This window comes from Cervus elaphus, chromosome 16 (genome assembly GCF_910594005.1).
Source record: "Cervus elaphus chromosome 16, mCerEla1.1, whole genome shotgun sequence".
Classification (NCBI taxonomy): Eukaryota; Metazoa; Chordata; class Mammalia; order Artiodactyla; family Cervidae; genus Cervus; species Cervus elaphus.
Window position 1 is genome coordinate 27146948 of NC_057830.1, and position 21404 is coordinate 27168351.

At 37.4% G+C, this 21404-nt stretch overlaps 1 protein-coding gene across 1 annotated transcript in view; it reads right to left on the bottom strand.

Annotated features, from left to right (window-relative positions):
- The window catches only part of LOC122710226 (centromere protein P), a 225125-nt gene that overhangs the window by 158350 nt on the left and 45371 nt on the right, over positions 1 to 21404 (bottom strand). Inside the window, exon 5 of the mRNA XM_043927884.1 lies at positions 3042 to 3138. Coding sequence (XP_043783819.1) covers positions 3042 to 3138 — 97 coding nt within the window. The remainder of the gene's footprint in view (positions 1 to 3041; positions 3139 to 21404) is intronic.

A 21404-nucleotide genomic window follows, 5' to 3' on the forward strand; every position in this document is an offset into this window, starting at 1 on the left:
ATTACTTTCCTCTTGCCCAAACCCCATTCAAAATTCTTAGCTTCCACACTGCTTTGGGGTTGCATATAAAATTATCAGTGCTTTAGAAATAAGTCTGAACTGTGTATATAAAAATTACCAACACTGTTTCCAACATCAATTACAAATTAGAATCAAGTTGGTCTCTATCCTATTTCCAGAACAAATATTATTGGTGTTTTTTCATTTCATAATAAAATAATAAAAGTAAAAAATATGCTGATCTCCATTACCTTAAATAGACAATGCTTTATTCTTGACACTGATAATGAAAGAAACAGAGGATTAAAATGTAAAATATTTTACTCTACAAACATTCCTGAAAGAAACTAAAGAAGATACATATAAGTAGAACACCTTGTGTTCATGAATGAAAGATGGAACAGTTAATAGGTCTACACTACCCAAAACAATTTATAGATTCAAAACAATCCTTATCAAAATCTCAATGTAATTTTTTGAAGAACTGGAAAAACCCACCAAAATTCATAGGGAATCTCAAGGGATTCCAAATAGTCAAAAGAAATTTGAAAGAAAGAACAAGACTGGAGGATTCTACACTTCCTCATTTCAAAATGTAACTACAAAGCTACAGTAATTAAAAGTGTGATACTGGCATAAGGACAGACATATAGACCAATGGAATAGAATAGTGAGACCAGAACCAAAACTTTGCATGTACAATCAAACGATTTTTGAAAAAGGCATCAAGACCACTCAATTAGGAAAGGACAGTCTCTTCAACAAGTGGTGCTAGGAAAACTGGATATTCACTTGTATAAGAATGAAGTTGGGCTGCTGGCTTACAACATACACTAAAATTAACTCAACCTGAATTAAACACCTAAACTTAAGAGCTAATCTATAAAACTCCTACTAAAAATAAAGAGAAAATTCTGTATGACTCTGAATTTGGCAACAATTTCCTGGATATGACACCAAAAGCCAGGATAAAAAAGAAAAAATACATAAATTGGACTTCAAAATTAAAAATTTCTATACATCAAAGGACACTATCAAGAAAATGAAAAGACAATTCAGTGAACGGAAGAAAATATGTGCCAATCATATTTGATGAGGTAAATATATAAAAAATATCTCAACAACAACAAAAAACCTGATGCAAAAAGGGACAAAGAACTTGAATAGACATTTCTCCAAAGAAGATATACAAACGGACAATTAGCACATGAAAAGATACTCAAGGTCACTAATCATTAGGAAAGGAAATGCAAATCAAAGCCAGAAAGAGATACCAATTCACACCCAATAGTTTGGCTACAAGAAACAAAACAAAAATAAAATAAATACAAAACAAAAACCCAGACAATAAGGTATGTTGGCAAGGATGTGAAGAAATTGGAAGACTCATGCCCTGCTATTGGGGATGTAAAGTGGTGCAAGCTGAAAGAAAGAATTACCATACAATCCAGCAATTCCACTTACAGGTATATACTTAAAAGAACTAAAACTGAGACTTGAATAGATATTTGTACACCAATGACTTGAGAAGGACTATTCACAATAGCCAAAAGGTGAAAACAATTAAGTGTCTATTAACAGATGAATGAAACAAAATTTGCTAAGTACATATAACAGAATACTATCCAGGGTTAAAAAAGGAATGAAATTTTGACACATGCTACAATATAAATAAATCTTGAGAACAATATGTTAAATGAAATATTCTGGCAAAAAGAACAAATTTCATGATTCTGTCTGAACAAGATACTTAGTCAAATTCACAGAAATGGAAAATAGAATGATGGTTCCCAGAAGCTGGGGGACAGAGGAATGACAAATTAAGTGTTCAATGGGGACAAGGTTTTCAGTTTGGGATGATTAAAACATTCTGTAGATAAACACTGGCAATGAGTGCACAACCACGTGACTGTTCTTTCCCTTCTAACAACCTTGTCACCAGCAAAGACCAGCTCACATAAGCACTTCATCTGCTACAGGAAAAGCACACCAATTATACTTCTATACTTGCCTTAACAACACGTAGAGGAAAATCAGCTTGAAAATGGAACTAGTGCTCACATTTCCCATAACTCATCCTAATGTAGAAGTAAATGGCCATATAATATCATTTCTTATCATAACTGCCAGCATGCTTCTCAATCATTACTCTATTTTACCAATTCTGAAGAAGAGCTATTTAATTGTTCTTGTTCAAGAGCACCTGCAAGTAAACAACATAATCCTGAGGACTCCTCAAGGAACCACAGTACAGTACAAATACCGGCATGCTTCATTCTAAAGAAAATACTATGCCTGACAGATTAGCTCAACCAAATAAAATGCAAATGATGATAATTTAAAAAAAGAATCCAAAATAAATGAGTGTTAGCACCAGTCATAAAAACACCAGTCATGACAAAAGTCATGACTCAGGATTTTGAGGAAAGCTGAACCTTGCCATATTATTCATGTGAACTCTTTCAGAACTGATTTCTGTGTGAGTCCCTGCTGTCAATAATTTGATCCTATCCAACTAAGCATGAATGGGAGGATTGCAACGTAGCCAAACATAATTCTAGCTATGACAAACAAAAACAGGGAGTTTTAAAAATGTTTTTGAATGTATCTTCATCAGACCTAAGAAGCATTACTTTATAAGAATCAGACCTCATATTTAATCTTGAAATATACAATAAATAAGAAGCTTAAATACAGAGAGTGATTCAGGATGTAAAGATTACATTATGACATTATAAAGCTTCTATGCTTATATTCTTTACTAGAATCTGGCATTTTACTTCAAGTATCCTTGACAGATTAATTTTTTAAAATGTATATTATAAAATAAATGACTATAATTACTTTTATTTCAATGAAAATGGTTCACTGACTTGTACAGAAGCATTCCTCCTCTATTTATTGCAAATAAATGCAAATTCCAGAAGCCAATAAAAATATTTTCTATTTTTTGAAAACTTTAAGAATGTTATCTTAAATCCCCAAATTGACATCAGCTTCACTTTCCATACATGTTTAAATTGAAAAACTTTAGACTCTACCTTGAAATGTTTAAATGTGCTCTTACGATAGTCACACCACTCCACAAAGCAGCGTAGGCTTCGGAAAAACAAAAGCAGATCTCTTTTTTCTTCTGCTCTGTAGAAATAAAAGGTTCTATAATTAATAAACATCATTAAATGAACCTCCCCAATCTGGTTTTATCTTGTTATTGCTTTTTACAGACCTGACACTAAAACTTAAAAAGTACTTGCTTGATATATTTCTATATACCAAACTCTGCATTTTTGAGTTTGTGCCCCTGTGTGATTTCTCAGACTGGAATTCCCTTTTCTCCATTTTCAAATGTTTAAATCCTACCCATCTTTCAAGATATCACACAAATGCCACATCCTCCTTGATACCTCATTTGATGATCTGTGGTATAATAAAGAATATATCTGGTCTTAGTCACTAGTTCCTAGTCATTATTTCATGCAAGGATGGGCACAAAAAAGGGCAGAAATGGTAAGACCTAACGGAAGAAGAGATTAAGAAGAGGTGGCAAGGATACATGGAAGAACTATACAAAAAAAGTCTTAACGACCATGAAAACTCTATGGCGTGGTCACTCACCTAGAGCCAGACATCCTGGCTGTCTTAGGAAGTATTCCTAAGGCCCCGAAGTGGGCCTTAGGAAGTATTACTGCAAACAAAGCTAGTGAAGGTGATGGAATTCCAGCTGAGCTATTTCAAATCCTAAAAGATGATGCTGTGAAAGTGCTGCACTCAATATGCCAGCAAATATGGAAAACTCAGCAGTGGCCACAGGACTGGAGCAGGTTGATTTTCATTCCAATCCCAAAGAGACATAATGCCAAAGAATATTCAAACTACTGTACAGTAGTTGTATGGTGAGGACATTTATGAGCACAAATTGTGCTCATTTCATGTGCTAAGCAAGGTAATGTTCAAAATCCTTCAAGTTAGGTTTCAACAGCACATGAACTGAGAACTTACAGATGTATAAGCTGGATATAGAAAAGGCAAAGGAACAGAGATCAAATTGCCAACATTCACTGGATTGCAGAGAAAGCAAGGGAATTCTAGAAAAACATCTGCTTCACTGACTATGCTAAAGTCTTTGACCGTGTGGATCTCAACAAACTGTGGAAAGTTCGTGGAAAATTCTTAAACAGATGGTAATACAAGACCACCTTTCCTGTTTCCTGAGAAACATGATGCAAGTCAAGAAGCAACAGTTAGAACGAGACGTGGAACAATGGACTGGTTCAAACTGGGAAAGGAGTATGACAAGGCTATATACTGTCACTCTGTTTATTTAATTCTATCCAGAGTACTTGTGGCTCAGCTGGTAAAGAACCCGCCTGCAATGTGGGAGACCTGGGTTTGATCCCTGGGTTGGGAAGATCCCCGGGAGGAGGGAAAGGCTACCCACTCCAGTATTCTGGCTTAGAGAATTCCATGGACAGTCCATGGGGTCACAAAGAGTCGGACACGACTGAGTGACTTTCACTTTCACTTCACTTTCACACAGAGTACCTCATGTGAAATGCGGGGCTGGATGAATTACAAGTTGAAATCAAGACTGTTGGGAGAAGTATCAACAACGTCAGATATGCAGATGAACTGACTCATTGGAAAACACCCTGATGCCAGGAAAGACTGAAGGCAAAAGGAGAAGAGGGTGGCAGAGGATAAGAAGATTGGATGGCATTACTGATTCAAAGGACATGAACTTGAGTGGACTCCGGGAGATGGTTAGGGACAGGGACACCTGGCTCTCTGTAGTCCTTGAGGTCACAAAGAGTGACAACTACCAGGGAGGGAGTGCAACCCCACCCATCAGCAGATAATTGGATTAAAGCTTTATTGAGTAAGTCCCTGCCCACAGAGCAAGACCCAGTTATTCCCATCACCAGTCCCTCTCATCAAGAAGCTGACATAAGCCTCTTAGCCTCATCCATCAGAGGGCAGACAGAAGAAACAAGAAGCACAGTCTCACAGTAGCTAAAACAAAAACCACACTACAGAAAGTTAATCACAATGAAAAAGCAGAAAGTTAATGTCCCAGATGAAAAGACAAGATAAAAACTCAGAAAAACAATTAATGAAGTGGAGATAGGCAACCTTCCAGAAAGATAATTCAGAATAATGATAGTGAAGATAATTCACGATCTCAGGAAAAGAATGGAGGCAAAGATTGAGAAGATGCAAGAAATGTTTACCAAAGACCTAAAAGAACTAAAGAACAAACAAACAGGGATGAATAATATACTAGAAAGAATCAATAGCAGAATAACTGAGGCAGAGGAACAGCTATACAACCGGGAGGACAGAATGGTGGAAATCACTGCCACAGAATAGAATATAGAAAAAAGAATGAAAAGAGATGAAGATAGCCTAAGAGAACTCTGCGACAACATTAAATGCACCAACATTCGATTCTAGGGGTCCCAGAAGGAGAAGAGAGAGGAAGGACCTGAGAAAAATTTTGAAAAGACAATAGCTGAAAACTTTCCTAACAAGGGAAAGGAAATAGTCAACCAAGTCCAGGAAGTCCAGAGAGTCCCAGAAAGGATAAACCCAAGGAGGAACACACTGAGACACACAGTAATCAAACTGACAAAAATTAAAGAAGAGATAAAATATTAAAAGCAACAAGGGAAAAATGACAAATATCATACAAGGGAACTCTCATCAGGCTATTAGCTGATTTCTCAACAGAAACTCTACAAACTGGAAGGGAATGGCATGATATATTTAAAGTGATGAAAGAGAAGAACCTATAACCAAGAATACTCTACCCAGGAAGACTCTCCTTCAGATATGATGCAGAAATCAAAAGCTTTCCAGACAAGCAAAAGTTAAGAGAATTCAGCACCACCAAACCAGCTTTACAACAAATGCCAAAGGAACTTCTCTAGGCAAGGAACACAAGAGAAGGAAAAGACCTACAGAAAATAAACCTCAAACAATTAAGAAAATGATAATAGGATCATACACATCGATAATTACCTTAAATGTAAATGGATTAAAAGACTAGATTGGCTGAGTGGATGAAAACATGTGCATGTATACATTTCCACCTACCACATCACTCTGCTTGACCCCCCACCCCAAGCTGTATGTTAATTATTTTATATTGTTAAGTTAATCATGTTTCCATTATGGCTTGCAATTGTAATTATCTTTTATTTTCTGTCTGGCTATTGATTGTGAAAACTAATAAACATCTTTTACTATTGTGACTATGTGACTACTACTCAATTGCATTATATCATGTTTGGTCAACAGAAAAATAATAGAACTCTATACTACCAATGCTATGCTTAGTCGCTCAGTCATGTCTGACTGCCAAAATTAGGATCTAATAGAAATCCCTGTAATCACTTTTTAAAATCCAGATGCATATCAGAATTATCTTGAAATTTTTTGAAAAATACAAATGCTCAGGTATTGCCTTTTTCCTCCAGAGCTCCAGATATGTTTCTAATGAACAATCAGGTTTAAAAACAACTGGACTATATGATGATTTTTTTACTTTTACCCAGTTTGTTTCACTTTTTCTATTTCATATTCAGTGCTCCCATTTCATTTAGTTTATGTTCTTCAATTTCTCCATCTCTTTTTTTATTTTGATGTTTTTTTCTCAAGCCTTTATCAAGCATAGTAGAAAAGCTTTTGTATACATATATATAAAAATGTATAATATATATTTTAGAAAACTTATAAATTCTTGCCTAACTAAAAAATCTATGACATTTTGATTCCATTTGTTTGGCTTAGTATGAATAGAATGCTAGACTTCTAATTAAAAAACAGATATGCAACAAGCAACAAAGGTTTACTGTATAGCATAGGGAACTATAGTTAATATCCTGTAGTAACTTATGATGGAAAGTAATTTAAAAAATAATATATGTGTATTTGTATAACTGAATCACCTTGCTGTGCACGTGAAACATTGTAAGTCAACTATACTTCAATAAAAAATATATACATATACATATATATATATATATATATATATATATATAAAGAGAGATTTGAGGAGCAGAGAGGAAAGTCACAGTAATAAAAATATCCACCTTCGATAATTTAGTAATCTATCTGAATATAGAAATATTTAATATTTATATTCATTATGACTAACAGTATTTTTCAGAGATTGAATGACACACAACTGAGGGTATTTTGGGATATGTCATTTACTTGGAAGAAGTGTTTGGCCAAAGGAAAATTCAGTTAGAGATAAAATTGTATATTTAGATACCTCTGTTGAAAACTGTGTTGCATTATGGACAGTGGAATGGTATAAAAATAAATGTTTGTGTAAAAGTACTAATAAATAGCATTAATATGAGAAGAAAAAATCATGCAATTTAATCTACTGGACATAATAAAGTTTCTTTTGTGGTTTATTACTTAAGAGCAAAAGTTTTCAAAAAGTAGGCAATAAAATTTTTGACGCAGTTAAAAAAAAAGAGAGGGAAAAGGGAAACCATGAATTCAGCTCAGTTCAGTCTCTCAGTTTTGTCTGACTCTTTGAAACTCCACAGACTGCAGCACGCCAGGCTTTCCTGTCCATCAACAACTCCCGGAGCCTGCTCAAACTCATGTCCATCGAGTTGGTGAGGCCATCCAGCCATCTCATCCTCTGTTGTCCCCTTCTCCTCCTGCCTTCAATCCTCCCCAGCATCAGGGTCTTTTCCAATGAGTCAGTTCTTAAAATTCAACATAAAAATCATGAACATGGTTTAAAGAAATACATATAGAGAAAATATCAACAAAGAAATAAAAATAAAAAGAGGAATCAAATAATTAAGTTAGAACTGCAAAATAGAATAACAAATACAAATCTCATCAAAAGGGTTCCACAGCAAAATGGAGATGGCAGGGGAAAGAAACTTTAGATCAACAGAAATTATCCAATGCCAGAGAGAAAAAAGACTGGAGGAAAAAAAAGAGAAAATATTCTCAGAGTTGTGAAATAATAACGAAATATTTAACCTTCACATCATCAGTCTCGGAAGGACAGTGGAAAGGGCCTGGGACTGAAAAAGTAATTTGAAGAAAAAAGGACTGAATACTTGCCAAATTTGACTAAAAAAATAAACCTACAGATTCCCAAAGATGTCTACACACAGAGAAATGATGATCATAAGAAAAGTTCTTAAAAGCAGGCCCAGATAAATGAGGTGTTACAGATAAGGGAACAATGATTTGAAGAACTATTTCTCATCAAAAACCATAGAGACCAGAAGCAAGTGGCACAACATTTCTTACGTGTTGAAAGAACAGAACTGTCAAACTAGAATTCTATGTCCAGAAAGAATCTTCCTCAGGAATAAAAGTAAAGACATTCTCACATAAAGAAAAGTAAGAAAACTTACTGTCAGAGACATCATTCACTTAGTTTCCTCTAACTCTTAGAGTATATTTAAAACAGTTGATTTAAAGTCTTTGCCTAGTAAATCCAGTCTGGGCTTCCTCAGGGACAATTTCTATTGATTGATTGCTTTTTTCCCCTGTGCATGGGCCATACTTTTTACCCCACGATGGCAACTCTGATGTATTTTATTCATCAAACAAACATTTGCAGAGGAACTACTATGTGCCAAGTACTTGAGGGGTAGAAATATGGAGCAGACATTGCTTCTAACTTTATAAAGCTGATTATCTAGTGAGGAAGACAGGTATGAACATAAATATCTATAATGTAGAGTAGAAAGTGATAACTGCTATAAGAGAGATGCAGATAAGTTGCCACAGGAGTTCAGAAAAAAAGAGGTTGCCTACATTTAGTTTTTTTTTAAACATTAACTTTCTATTTTGTATTGGGGTATAGCCAATTAACAATGCTGTTGTGGTTTCAGGTGAACAGTAAACGGACTCGGCCATATATATACATGGATCCATTCTCCCCCAAAGTCCTTCCCATCCAGGCTGGCACATAACATTGAGCAGAGATCCATGTGCTGTACAACAGGTCTTTGTTGGTTATTAATTTTAAATATAGCAGTGCAGACATGACCTTCCCAAAGTCCTTAACTATCCCTTCCACCCAGCAACCATAAGCCCATTAGTTCCTTTTCTAAGTACTAAGTCTCTTTCTGCTTTGTAAGTTCATTTGTATCATTCCTTTTTAGATTCCACATATAAAGAATATCACATGATATTTCTCTTTCTCTGACTTACTTCACTCAGTGTAACACTCTCTAGGTCCATCTATCTTGCTGAAACTTATTATTTCACTCTTTTAAATGGCTGAGTAATACTGCATTGTATACATGTACCACATTTTCTATACCCATTCCTCTGTTGATAGACATTTAGTTTTCTTCCATGTCTTGGCTATTGAACAGTGCTGCAATGAACACTGGGGTGCATGTATTCCAACGGATCATGTCTTTCTCCAGGTATATGCCCAGGAGTGGGACTGCAGAGTCAATACGGTAGCTTTATTTTTACTTTTTTAAGGAACCTCCATACTGTTCTCCATAGTGGCTGAACCAATTTACATTCCCACCAACAGTGCAGGAAGGTTCCCTTCTCTCCACACCCTCTCCAGCATTTGTTGTTTGTGGATTTTTTGATGACAGCCATTCTGACTGGTGTGAGGTAATATCTCATTGTAGCTTTGACTTGCATTTCTCTAATAACCAGTGATGTTGAACATCTTTTCATGTGCCTATTGGCCATTTGTATGTCCTCTTCGGAGAAATGTTTGTTCAGGTCTTCTGCCCATTTTTTTTAGTGGGATGTTTGTTTTTATGCTATTAAGCAGCGTAAGTTGTTTGTAAATTTTAGAGACTAATCCCTTATTGGTCATCATTTGCAAGTATTTTCTACCAATCTGTGGGTTGTCCTTTTTTTATTGTTTCATTTGTTGTGCAAAAGCTTTTGAGTTTAAGTAGGTTCCATTTGTTTATTTTTGCTTTTATTTCCATTATTCAGGGAGATGGATCAAAAAAGATGTTGTGATTTATGTCAGAGAGTCTTCTGCCTATGTTTTCCTCTAGGGGTTTTATAGTGTCCAATCTTACATTTCAGAGAAGGCAATGGCACCCCACTCCAATACTCTTGCCTGGAAAATCCCATGGACGGAGGAGCCTGATAGGCTGCAGTCCACGGGGTCGCGAAGAGTTGGACATGACTGAGCGACTTCACTTTCACTTTTCACTTTTATGCATTGGAGAAGGAAATGGCAACCCACTCCAGTGTTCTTGCCTGGAGAATCCCAGGGATGGGGTCACACAGAGTCGGACACGACTGAAGTGACTTAGCAGTAGCAGCAATCTTACATTTAGGTCTCTGATCCATTTTGAGATTTTTTTTTGTATGGAGTTAAGGAATAACTTATTTTCATTTTCTTACATGTGGCTGACCAATTTTCCCACCACCAACTGTTGAAGAGACTGTCTTTCCAATGTCTTGCCTCCTTTGTCATAGACTGACTGAACATAGGTGCATGGGCTTATTTCTGAGTTTTGTATCCTGTTCCATTGATTTAAAATCCCCAACAAAATACTAGCAATTCTTCTCCAACAATACATTAAAAAGATCATACACCATGATCGTGTGATTCATCCAGGGACACAAGAATTTTTCAACATCTGCCAATCTATCAATGTGATAAACCACATCAACAAATTGAAGAATAAGAACCATATGATTATCTCAATCAGTTCAGTTCAGTCGCTCAGTCGTGTCTGACTCTTTGCGACCCCATGAACTGCAGCACGCCAGGCCTCCTTGTCCATCACCAACTCCCAGAGTCCACCCAAACCCATGTCCACTGTGTTGGTGATGCCATCCAACCATCTCATCCTCTGTTGTCCCCTTCTCCTCCTGCCCTCAATCTTTCCCAGCATCAGGGTCTTTTCAAATGAGTCAGCTCTTTGCATTACCTGGCCAAAGTATTGGAGTTTTAGGTTCAATATCAATCTCTCCAATGAACACCCAGGACTGATCTCCTTTAGGATGGACTGGCTGGATCTCTTTGCAGTCCAAGGGACATCTCAATAGGTGTGGAAAAAGTTTTTGACAAAATTCAGAACCAATTTATGATAAAAAAAAAAATCCCCAGAAAGGGCATAGAGGGTATATACCTCAACATAATAAAGACCATATATGACAAGCCTATAGCTAGCATTACACTCAATGGTGAAAAGTTGAAAGCATTCCCTGTCAGATCAAGAACAAGACAAGGATGTCCACTCTCACCACTGTTATTCAACATACTCTGGGAATCCTAGGTACAGCAATCAGAGAAGAAAAAGAAGTAAAGGTAATCCAAATTGGATTGCAGATGACATGATAGTACATATTGAGGATCCTAAAGATGGTACCAGAAAATTACTAGAACTCAGCAGTGAATGAGGTAAAGCTGCAAGTTACAAAATTAATACACAGAAATCTGTTGCATTTCTATACACTAACAACAAAAGATGAGAAAGAGAAATTAAAGAAGAAATTCCATTTACTGCTGCATCTTACTTAAGAAGAAGAAGACCTATAGGTCAAAAAGTGTAGGATGCTGAGGAAAGAAATCAAAGAAGACATAAACAGATGGAAAGATATACCATGTTCATGGATTAGAAGAATCAATATTATCAAAATGACCATACTACCCAAGGCAATCTACAGATTCAATGCACTCTTTATTAAATTACCAATGGCATCTTCCACAGAATTAGAACAAAAAAATTTCAAAATTTGTATGGAGACACAAAAGATCCCAAATAGCCAACCAAAGCAATCTAGAAAGAGAAACATGGAGCTAGAGGAATCAGGTTTCCTGCCTTCAGACTTCAGATTAATCTTTCCAGACAACAGCAAGGAGCAATAAGAAAACCTTCTTAAGTAAACAACGCAAAGAAACAGAGAGCAATAGAATGGGGGAAGACTAGAGATATCTTCAAGAAAACTGAACATTTTCTTGGAAACATTTCATGCAAAGATGGTTCATATCTAGAATTCCCAAAAATTTGATCGTGACAGTTTTGGCCAGTTTTCTTGTTGCTTTTACAGAGGATAGAATCTTCAAAGGTACTTACTTACTCTGTTAGTTTCATTGACATCTATGCCTTCAATTTTAAAAGGATTCAGAGAGGGCTCTGCATTAATCATGTCTTTTTATTTTCCATATTCTGATGTTTTGACATCTAGAGTCTTGATAACCCTGAGGAAACTATACCTCCCAAGGATAGCCCATTCCTAGAGATAGTAAACAACTTGCTCCTGAGTGTGCTTTTCTACCATGATCCAACCAGTCCAGAACTTATATCTCAACCACCTCCTTTATATTTGCTATACCCCTATCCACTTGCCTAGGCTTAGGTACCAAAGGCATCTAGTGACAGCTCTTATGACCCAGAGCCTCCTGAAATTTTTCAAACTAGCCAATGTAAGCCTGTTCACCTTGACTCACCTTTCCCTTATCTCAGAAACCACAGCTGACCAGTTTCCCCCTCTCCCACTGACTCCTGACCTACTCTAGTGGCGCCTGTGGCATGATGTACACCTCCTCGCAAGAAATATGAGAAATAAACTATCTTTCCAATGGTAATCATCTTTCTGATCTGATGGACTTACCATACTCAAATAATTTTTAAAAATATTTTAAAACATGCATTTATTACTAACTTTAAACATTAGCCAGGTAGTATATATGAGCATTGATGTTTATTTCACATGTAAGCTGTTGCTTCCTGTAGATAGGGAAAAGACTACCCTAGACTATATAAACAGCAGTAGAGAGGTTTATTCTCTCCATACTCATTCAGCCAAATAATCCTGTAACCATGAGTTAAAAGAACACATTGGAACTGCTTCTCAGAGGGATCTTACCAAACTAGTCTTCATGGAAGCTACAATGATATGTCTATGAAAGTGATGAATTTGCAGCCATGAAATTAAAAGATGCTTATTCCTTGGAAGGAAAGTTATGACCAACCTGGATAGTGTATTTAAAAGCAGAGACATTACTTTGCCAACAAAGGTCTGTCTAGTCAAGGCTATGGTTTTTCCAGTGGTCCTGTATGGATGTGAGAGTTGGACTGTGAAGAAAGCTGAGTGCTGAAGAATTGATGCTTTTGAACTGTGGTGTTGGAGAAGACTCTTGAGAGTCCCTTGGACTGCAAGGAGATCCAACCAGTCCATCCTGAAGGAGATAAGTCCTGGGTGTTCATTGGAAGGACTGATGTTGAAGCTGAAACTCCAATACTTTGGCTACCTGATGCAAAGAGCTGACTCATTGGAAAAGACCCTAATGCTGGGAAGGACTGGGGGCAGGAGGAGAAGGGGACGACAGAAGGTGAGATGGCTGGATGGCATCACCGACTTAATGGACATGGGTTTGGGTAGTCTCTGGGAGTTGGTGATGGACAGGGAGGCCTGGTATGCTGTGATTCATGGGGTCGCAAAGAGTTGGACACGACTGACTGACTGAACTGAACTGAACTTGATCACTGAGTAAAAATTGATCACTGAAGCTACTTTTTTTTTTTTTGGAAGCTACTTTTAAAGTAATCTTGGTGAACTTACTAAAACTTGGAATAGTAAGTAACTCCATAGAGCAAGTAGCTTGTGGAAGTCAGCATGGGGATTAATTGAATTGATTCTTGGAAAATGACCTAAAATTGTCTCAGGCATATGAAAAAAGAGCATGCTTGTGTAATTACCATTCAGCTTACCTGTAAAATGATTAATCTGAGTAGTTCTGTGCTAAATCTCTTCCAGTTAGAACTTTTTATGTTTTTGTTTTTCAAAAACAACAGCAAAAAACTGAATAAGGCATCTGGCACATAGATTTCTTTCTCAAAGAGTCTCTGTAACTAGATCAGTTCAGTGTATTGAAAATTGTGGTGGGCACATATTCTTACTGAAGGAGTTTAGGAATCTATGCCATAAGTAATATCAAACAATAGGCGATCTGTAAGACGATGTAATTCCATGTAGAGTGGGTGGCCCAGAGGAATACAAAACTGTAGATTCAGTTTTGCTGAGAAGCATTCCCCAAATACTGGCAATCACTCCATGCTGTAAACAAGAGACCTATTAATAGCTTAAGGATGTTCTTCTCATAGTTCTATTATTCCAACTCCAGTAAGTTCCATTATTTCCCAGAAATATTTTTATTCTTTGATTTGTTATCCTTCATATAAACTTCTGGAATGGGGCAGAAGCTTGCAAATAATTTTATCCAGTTCCTTCATTTTGCAGATAAAGAAAGAGCTCCACAGAGTTTAAGTATTTTTCCTAATTCAGAGGTGTTAGTCATTAGTTTAAAACCAACGAAATCTGTTATATACCGGTACACTGTCCTTGTTATCACATATTTGTAAACTAAAGATAACATATATATACACATTAAGTGATTATAATACAAGGCAACATATGATTCATTTTTAGAGCGTACCTAGAGTTGATAACCAGCAAGGTACAATAAGGCAAGGTTAGCTCCCTGATTTACTCATATGTCACCTTGTAAAAGAATTGCTGCTTTCAAACTGTGGTGTTGGAGAAGACTCTTGAGAGTCCTTGGACTGCAAGGAGATCAAACCAGTCAATCCTAAAGGAAATCAGCCCTGAATATTCATTGGAAGGACTGATGCTGAAGCTCCAATAATTTGGCCACCTGATGCTAAGAGCCAACTCATTAGAAAAGACCTTGATGCTGGGAAAGATTGAAGGCAGGAGGAGAAAGAGATGACAGAGGATGAGATGGCTGGATGGCATCACCGGACATGAGTTTGAGCAAACTCCAAGAGATGGTGAACAGGGAAGCCTGGTGTGCTGCAGTCCATGGGATCGCAAAGAGCTGGACATGACGAAGCAACTGAACAACAAAAACAGCACCTTCTAAATAAGGCCTTCCATGACCATGTTATTTAAAAGTGAATAGCTCTTACTTATCATGTATATTCCCTATTTCCCATCCCACTTTATTTTCCCCCGATACCACTTATTGCTATCTAATATTGTTCAATTATATTATTATTGGCTTCCTTGGTGGCTCAGACAGTAAAGAATCTGCCTGTGATGCAGGACACCTGGGTTCAATCCCTGGGTTGGGAAGATTACTTGGAGGAGGGCATGGGTTTATTATCCCTGATACCACTTATCACTATCTAATACTGTTCAATTGCATAATGAGAGACTAATACAGTACAAAGTACATAATACACATTCAACATGCATGTATTCACTTATTTTTAAATTTTCATTCTGGGGCAGAGGCATATATTTTAAGATTGGAAAGTCTTTCAATGCCAAAATGTAAGGAAGTGTTCAAAAATATAGGAGTAAGGAATTATACATCTTTAAGAAAAATAAAAATAATGATAAAATATCTATAATAAATAGATATATAAACATATGTACACATACACAGGGTGAAGGGAGATTTATTTCTTAAGCAAGGTCTAATGTCTATTGAGAAATGTAAAGTGAAGTGCTGGAGTTGAAAAATCATCAGTTTGCAATCATCATAGTAAAGAGCAGATCAGATAAGAACCACCAGGTGGTGCTAAACATAGGCAGAAATTTTAATGAAGAGTAGCATCTGCATGGTCATAAAGTGTCTCCCTATAGACTGCCTATTAGTTGTGAGGCAAAAAAAAAAAAAAAAAACCAGTGATGATATAGTGGAGAATCGAGTAACAGTTTGGCTGATGATTAAAATTAACATCACCTATGAGTAACAGATATCTGAAAAAGACAAAACATCACCTATACAGTATTTTGTCTAAGAATACATAAGAGCAATTGATGAGAAAAAATTCAAGATAAAATTAAAAACATTCTATATGTGGCAGGACTGGGGGGAGGTGAAAGACTTGTATTTTGTAAAGATGGCAAAGTCATAAAGTGCTCTTAAATTGCTCCAGATTAAAGAAATCTATAAGACATGACAACTAAATGCAATACTTGACCCTAGACTGGATCATGTACTGCAGAGGAAAAGAAAACAGAAGAGAGGACATAATTAGATCAACAAACTAAACTGAAATATGGATGGCAGAATAGATAAAAGTATGATATCAATGTCAGTTTATGAGGACTTCCCTGGTGGTCCAGTTGTTAAGAACTCACCTTGCAATGCAGAGGATGTGGGTTCGATCCCTGGTTGGGAAATTAAGATCCCACATGCCATGGAGCAGCCAAGCCCGCAGACACTCTGGCACTCCTGCACTGCAACTATGGAGCCTGCATGCCACAACTAGACAGTCTGTGTGCCACAACAGAAGGTCCCACGTGAGGAAACAGAGATCCTGTGTGCCACAACTAAGCCCTGATGCAGACAAATAAATAAATACAAAGAGCAGAAATTATTTTTAAAAATGTCAGTTGTCAGGAAGCATTTAACAGGAGGCTTCCTGTGTGCTGTCTTGGATCTGTCATGAATCCTCTGTTGCTTATTAATTCCTGAATATTCAGGAATTTAGAGGAGTGGCACGCTATTCCCGGGGCTGAGGAATGCATTCATTTCCTTCATTAGTTTCTCCACATGGTGATAAGTAACTATTTACGACCCTCTTCCTTTTTATGAACCAAACGGTAAAAGTGATTATTAACAACCCTCTCTCTTTGATATGGATTGCCTTATGTTTCCTTGATAATTTGTAAGTCTGGACTTTTAATTTTTATCTTTGCTGAAAATAGCTACCTTGTGAGACAGTATATATACCCACACTGTGTTGAATAAAACGCCTTTGCTCCATCAGAGCTTGGATCCCCATGTCTTTCTTTCCTCTCTCTCTCTCTGGCTAATTCTTTGGAGCGCGTAAGCCCGCTGAGTTCACTTTCTCAGCCTTCACCCCCTCGAGAGGGCGCCTGGTGCCTACGTGAAGCAGTGCAAGCTCTGTGTCAAGAGCTTTATTGGTTTTTTGCGTAAACCAAGGAATATCAGCCTCTTTCTCTCTCTCTTTTACTTTCTTATCATCGACTCCAGACCACCATGTTCCGGTCCGTTAAAGGACCTCAACAGTCAGTTTACAGTCATTCACTGCACTATGAGTACAGAAGAGAACATCTCTATTCTTACATTGCACACCAAAATACCTAAGAGAACAAAAGAAAAGGTAAAAACCTGGTTAAATATAACAATCTACCACTTTTTAGTTCTTTAAGTTATATATCATGGTTGAAAGTAAAAAACTATAATGTTTTCTGATGGGGTTTTCAGTGCATAATATGAATGTAATTCATATAAAATCTATAACACGAAGAGAGAGAAAGAGATCTATATGGCTATAAGTATTTCCAGACAGTACTTGTAGTGGTGAAGAATTAAATCTAAGTAGAGTGGTAAAAGTTACCTTATGTAGTTGAAATATCTCAGGAAGACAATAAAAATAATATTATTAATAATTTTCTAATGTCTGAGAGATGAAATTACTCTCCAAAGAACAAACGCTTATAAACAGCAGTTGTTGTTGTTTAGTCACGAAGTCAGGTCTGACTCTTTGGTGACCCCATGGACTGAAGCCCGCCAGGCTCCTCTCTCCATGGCAATGTCCAGGCAAGAATACTGGAGTGGGTTGCCATTCCCTTCTCCAGGGGATCGTCCTGACCCAGGGATTAAACTTGAGTCTCTTGAATCTCTTGCATTGGCAGGCGGATTCTTTATCACTGAACCATCAGGGAAACCTATAAAAAGCAGTACTTATTTCATTAGAGCTTACAAGGCCAAACTGATAAGACATTTTGATCTTCATCAAGCAAGGGAGCAAAAAATAAGTGCTCAATCATGTGATGTTGGAGTGAGCCAAGAAATAAAATATAAAAGTTTAAACACACACACGATACTCAAGAAAGAGAGAAAAAGATAGTTTTGTTACATAACTTTTTAAAAAGAACTGTATTTAAAGTGGATTAAGTCACAATTTCCTCACTCCCATTTTATATCTCCATAGTATACTATTTTAGAAAGTGTGTGTGTGGGTGAGAGAGAGAGACAAAGAGAGCATGCATGTGTTGGCTCTTATAGCTGTAGGAATTATTGCAATTTATCTATTTTTCCCAAGCACAGTTCAAACTTCACTAAATGTAAAACAGATGTTATGGACTTCCTTCACTAAATGTTGGCAGTGGTGCATTTCAATTGCAACTACAATAGTCAAAAAAGTAAAGTAACTCCAAATGTCTCTTTCTCAAGCAAGGATAAAGTAAGCACAACGAGAAATTTGGAATAAAAATTTTAAACTTAAAAACAAGAATCCTAGAAATCAGTTCAGTCACTCAGTCGTGTCTGACTCTTTGTGACCCCATGAACTGCAGCACAACAGGCCTCCCTGTCCATCACCAACTCCTGGAGCTTACTCAAACTCATGTGCATTGAGTCGGTGATGCCATTTAATCATCTCATCCTCTTTCGTCCCCTTCTCCTCTGGCCTTCAATCTTTTCCAGCATCAGGGTCTTTTCAAATGAGTCAGTTTGTCGCTACAGCTGGCCAAACTATTGGAGTTTCAGCTTCAGCATCAGTCCTTCCAAGGAATATTCAGGACTGATTTTCTTTAGGATGGACTGGTTGAATCTCCTTGCTGCCCAAGGGAATCTCAAGAGTCTTCTCCAATACCACTGTTCAAAAGCATCAATTCTTTGGTGCTCAGCTTTCTTTCTAGTCCAACTCTGACATCCATACAGGACTACTGGAAAAACCACAGCTTTGACTACAGGGACATTTGTTGGCAAAGTAATGTCTCTGCTTTTTAATAAGCTGTCTAGGTTGGTCATAACTTTTCTTCCAAGGAGCAAGCGTCTTTTAATTTCATGGCTGCAGTCACCATCTGCAGTGATTTTGGAGCCCAAAAAAATAAAGTCTGTCACGGTTTCCACTGTTTCCCCACTATTTGACATGAAGTCATGGGACCAGATGCCAGGATCTTAGTTTTCTGAATGTTGAGTTTTAAGCCAACTTCTTCACTCTCTTCTTTCACTTTCATCTCAAGAGGCTCTTTAGTTCTTCGCTTTCTGCCATAAGGGTGGTGTCCTCTGCATATCGACATTTCTCCTAGCATTCTTGATTCCATCTTGTGCTTCATCCAGTCCCGCATTTCTCATGATAAGCAGGGTAACAATATATAGCCTTAATGTACTCCTTTTCCTATTTGGAACCAATCTGTTGTTCCACGTCCAGTTCTAACTGTTGCTTCTTGATCCGCATCCAGATTTCTCAGGAGGCAGGTAAGGTGGTCTCGTATTCCCATCTCTTGAAGAATTTTTCACAGTTTGTTGTGATCCACACAGTCAAAGGCTTTGGCAAGTCAATGAAGTAGAAGTAGCTGTTTTTCTGGAACAACCTTGCTTTTTTGATGATCCAGTGGATGTTGGCAATTTGATTTCTGGTTCCTCTGCCTTTTCCAAATCCAGCTTGAAGTTCATGGTTCATCTATTGCATAAGCCTGGCTTGGAGAATTTTGAGCATTACTTTGCTAATGTGTGAGATGAGTGCAATTGTGTGGCAGTTTGAGCATTCTTTGGCATTGCCTTTCTTTGGGATTGGAACGAAAACTGATCTTTTCCAGTCCTGTGGCCATTGAGTTTTCCAAATTTGTGGGCATATTGAGTGTGGCACTTTCACAGCATCATCTTTTAGGATTTGAAGTAACTCAACTGGAATTCCATCACCTCCACTAGCTTTGTTGATAGTGATGCTTCATAAGGCCCTCTTGACTTTGCATTTCAGGATGTCTGGCTCTAGGTGAGTGATCACACCATCGTGTTTATCTGGGTCATGAAGATCTTTTTTTGCATAGTTTTCCTGTATATTCTTGCCACCTCTTCTTAATATCTTCTGCTTCTGTTAGGTCCATACCATTTCTGTCCTTTATTGTGCTCATCTTTGCATGAAGTGTTCACTTGGTATCTCTAATTTTCTTGAAGAGATCTCTAGTCTTTCCCATTCTATTGTTTTCCTCTGTTTCTTTGAACTGATCACTGAGGAAAGCTTTCTTATCTCTCCTTGCTATTCTTTGGAACTGTGATTTCAGATGGGTATATCTTTCCTTTTCTACTTTGCCTTTCGCTTCTCTTCTTTTCATAGCCATTTGTAAGGCCTCCTCAGACAAACATTTCCCCTTTTTGCATTTTTTTTCTTGGGGATTGTCTTGATCACTGCCTCCTGTACAACGTCATAAAACTCTGTCCATAGTTTTTCAGGCACTCTGTCCATCAGATCTAATCCCTTGAATCTATTTGTCACTTCCACTGTATAGTCGTAAGGGATTTGATTTAGGTCAAATCACTGAATGGTCTAGTGGTTTTCCCTAGTTTTTTCAATTTAAGTCTGAATTTGGCAATAAGGAGTACATGAACTGAGCCATAGTCAGCTCCATGTCTTGTTTTTGCTGACTGTATAGCGCATCTTTGGCTGCAAAGAATATAATCAATCCAATTTTGGTATTGACCATCTAGTGATGTCCATGTGTAGAGTCTTATCTTGTGTTGTTGGAAAAGGGTGTTTGCTATGACCAGTGTGTTCCCTTGGCAAAACTCTGTTGGCCTTTGCCCTGCTTCATTCTTTACTCCAAGGCCAAATCTGCCTGTTACTCCAGGTATTTCTTGACTTTCTACTTTTGCATTCCAGTCCCCTATAATGAAAAGGACATCTTTTTTGCGTGCTAGTTCTAGAAGGTCTTGCAGGTCTTCATAGAACTGTTCAACTTCAGCTTTTTTAGTATTACTGGTCAGGGCACAGACTTGGATTACTGTGATAGTGAATGGTTTGTGTTGGAAATGGACAGAGATCATTCTGTCATTTTTGACACTGCAACCAAGTACTGCATTTAGGACTCTTTTGTTGACTATGATGGCTACTCCATTTCTTCTAAGGGATTCTTGCCCACAGTAGGATATATAATGGTCATCTGAGTTAAATTCACCCATTTCAGTCCATTTCAGTTCACTGATTCCTAAAATGTTGACGTTCGCTCTTGCCATCTCCTGTTTGACCACTTCCATATTTCCTTGATTCATGGACCTAACATTCCAGGTTCCTATGCAATATTGTTCTTTACAGCATCGGACTGTACTTCCATCACCAGTCACATTCACAACTGGGTGTTGTTTTTGCTTTGACTCCGTTTGTTCATTCTTTCTGGAGTTATTTCTCCACTGATCTCCAGTAGCATATCGGGCACCTACTGACCTGGGGAGTTCATCTTTCAGTGTCCTATCTTTTTGCCTTTTCATACTTTTCATGGGGTTCTCAAGGCAAGAATACTGAAGTGGTTTGCCATTCCCTTCTCCAGTGGACGACGTTTTGTCAGAACTCTCCATCATAACCTGTCTGTCTTGGGTGGCCAAATCTAGGTCTAGATTATCAGAAGTTAATTCACTAAAATACTATCAGTTACTCTCATACCCTGCTGTGGGAATGCAAAATGGCATGGTT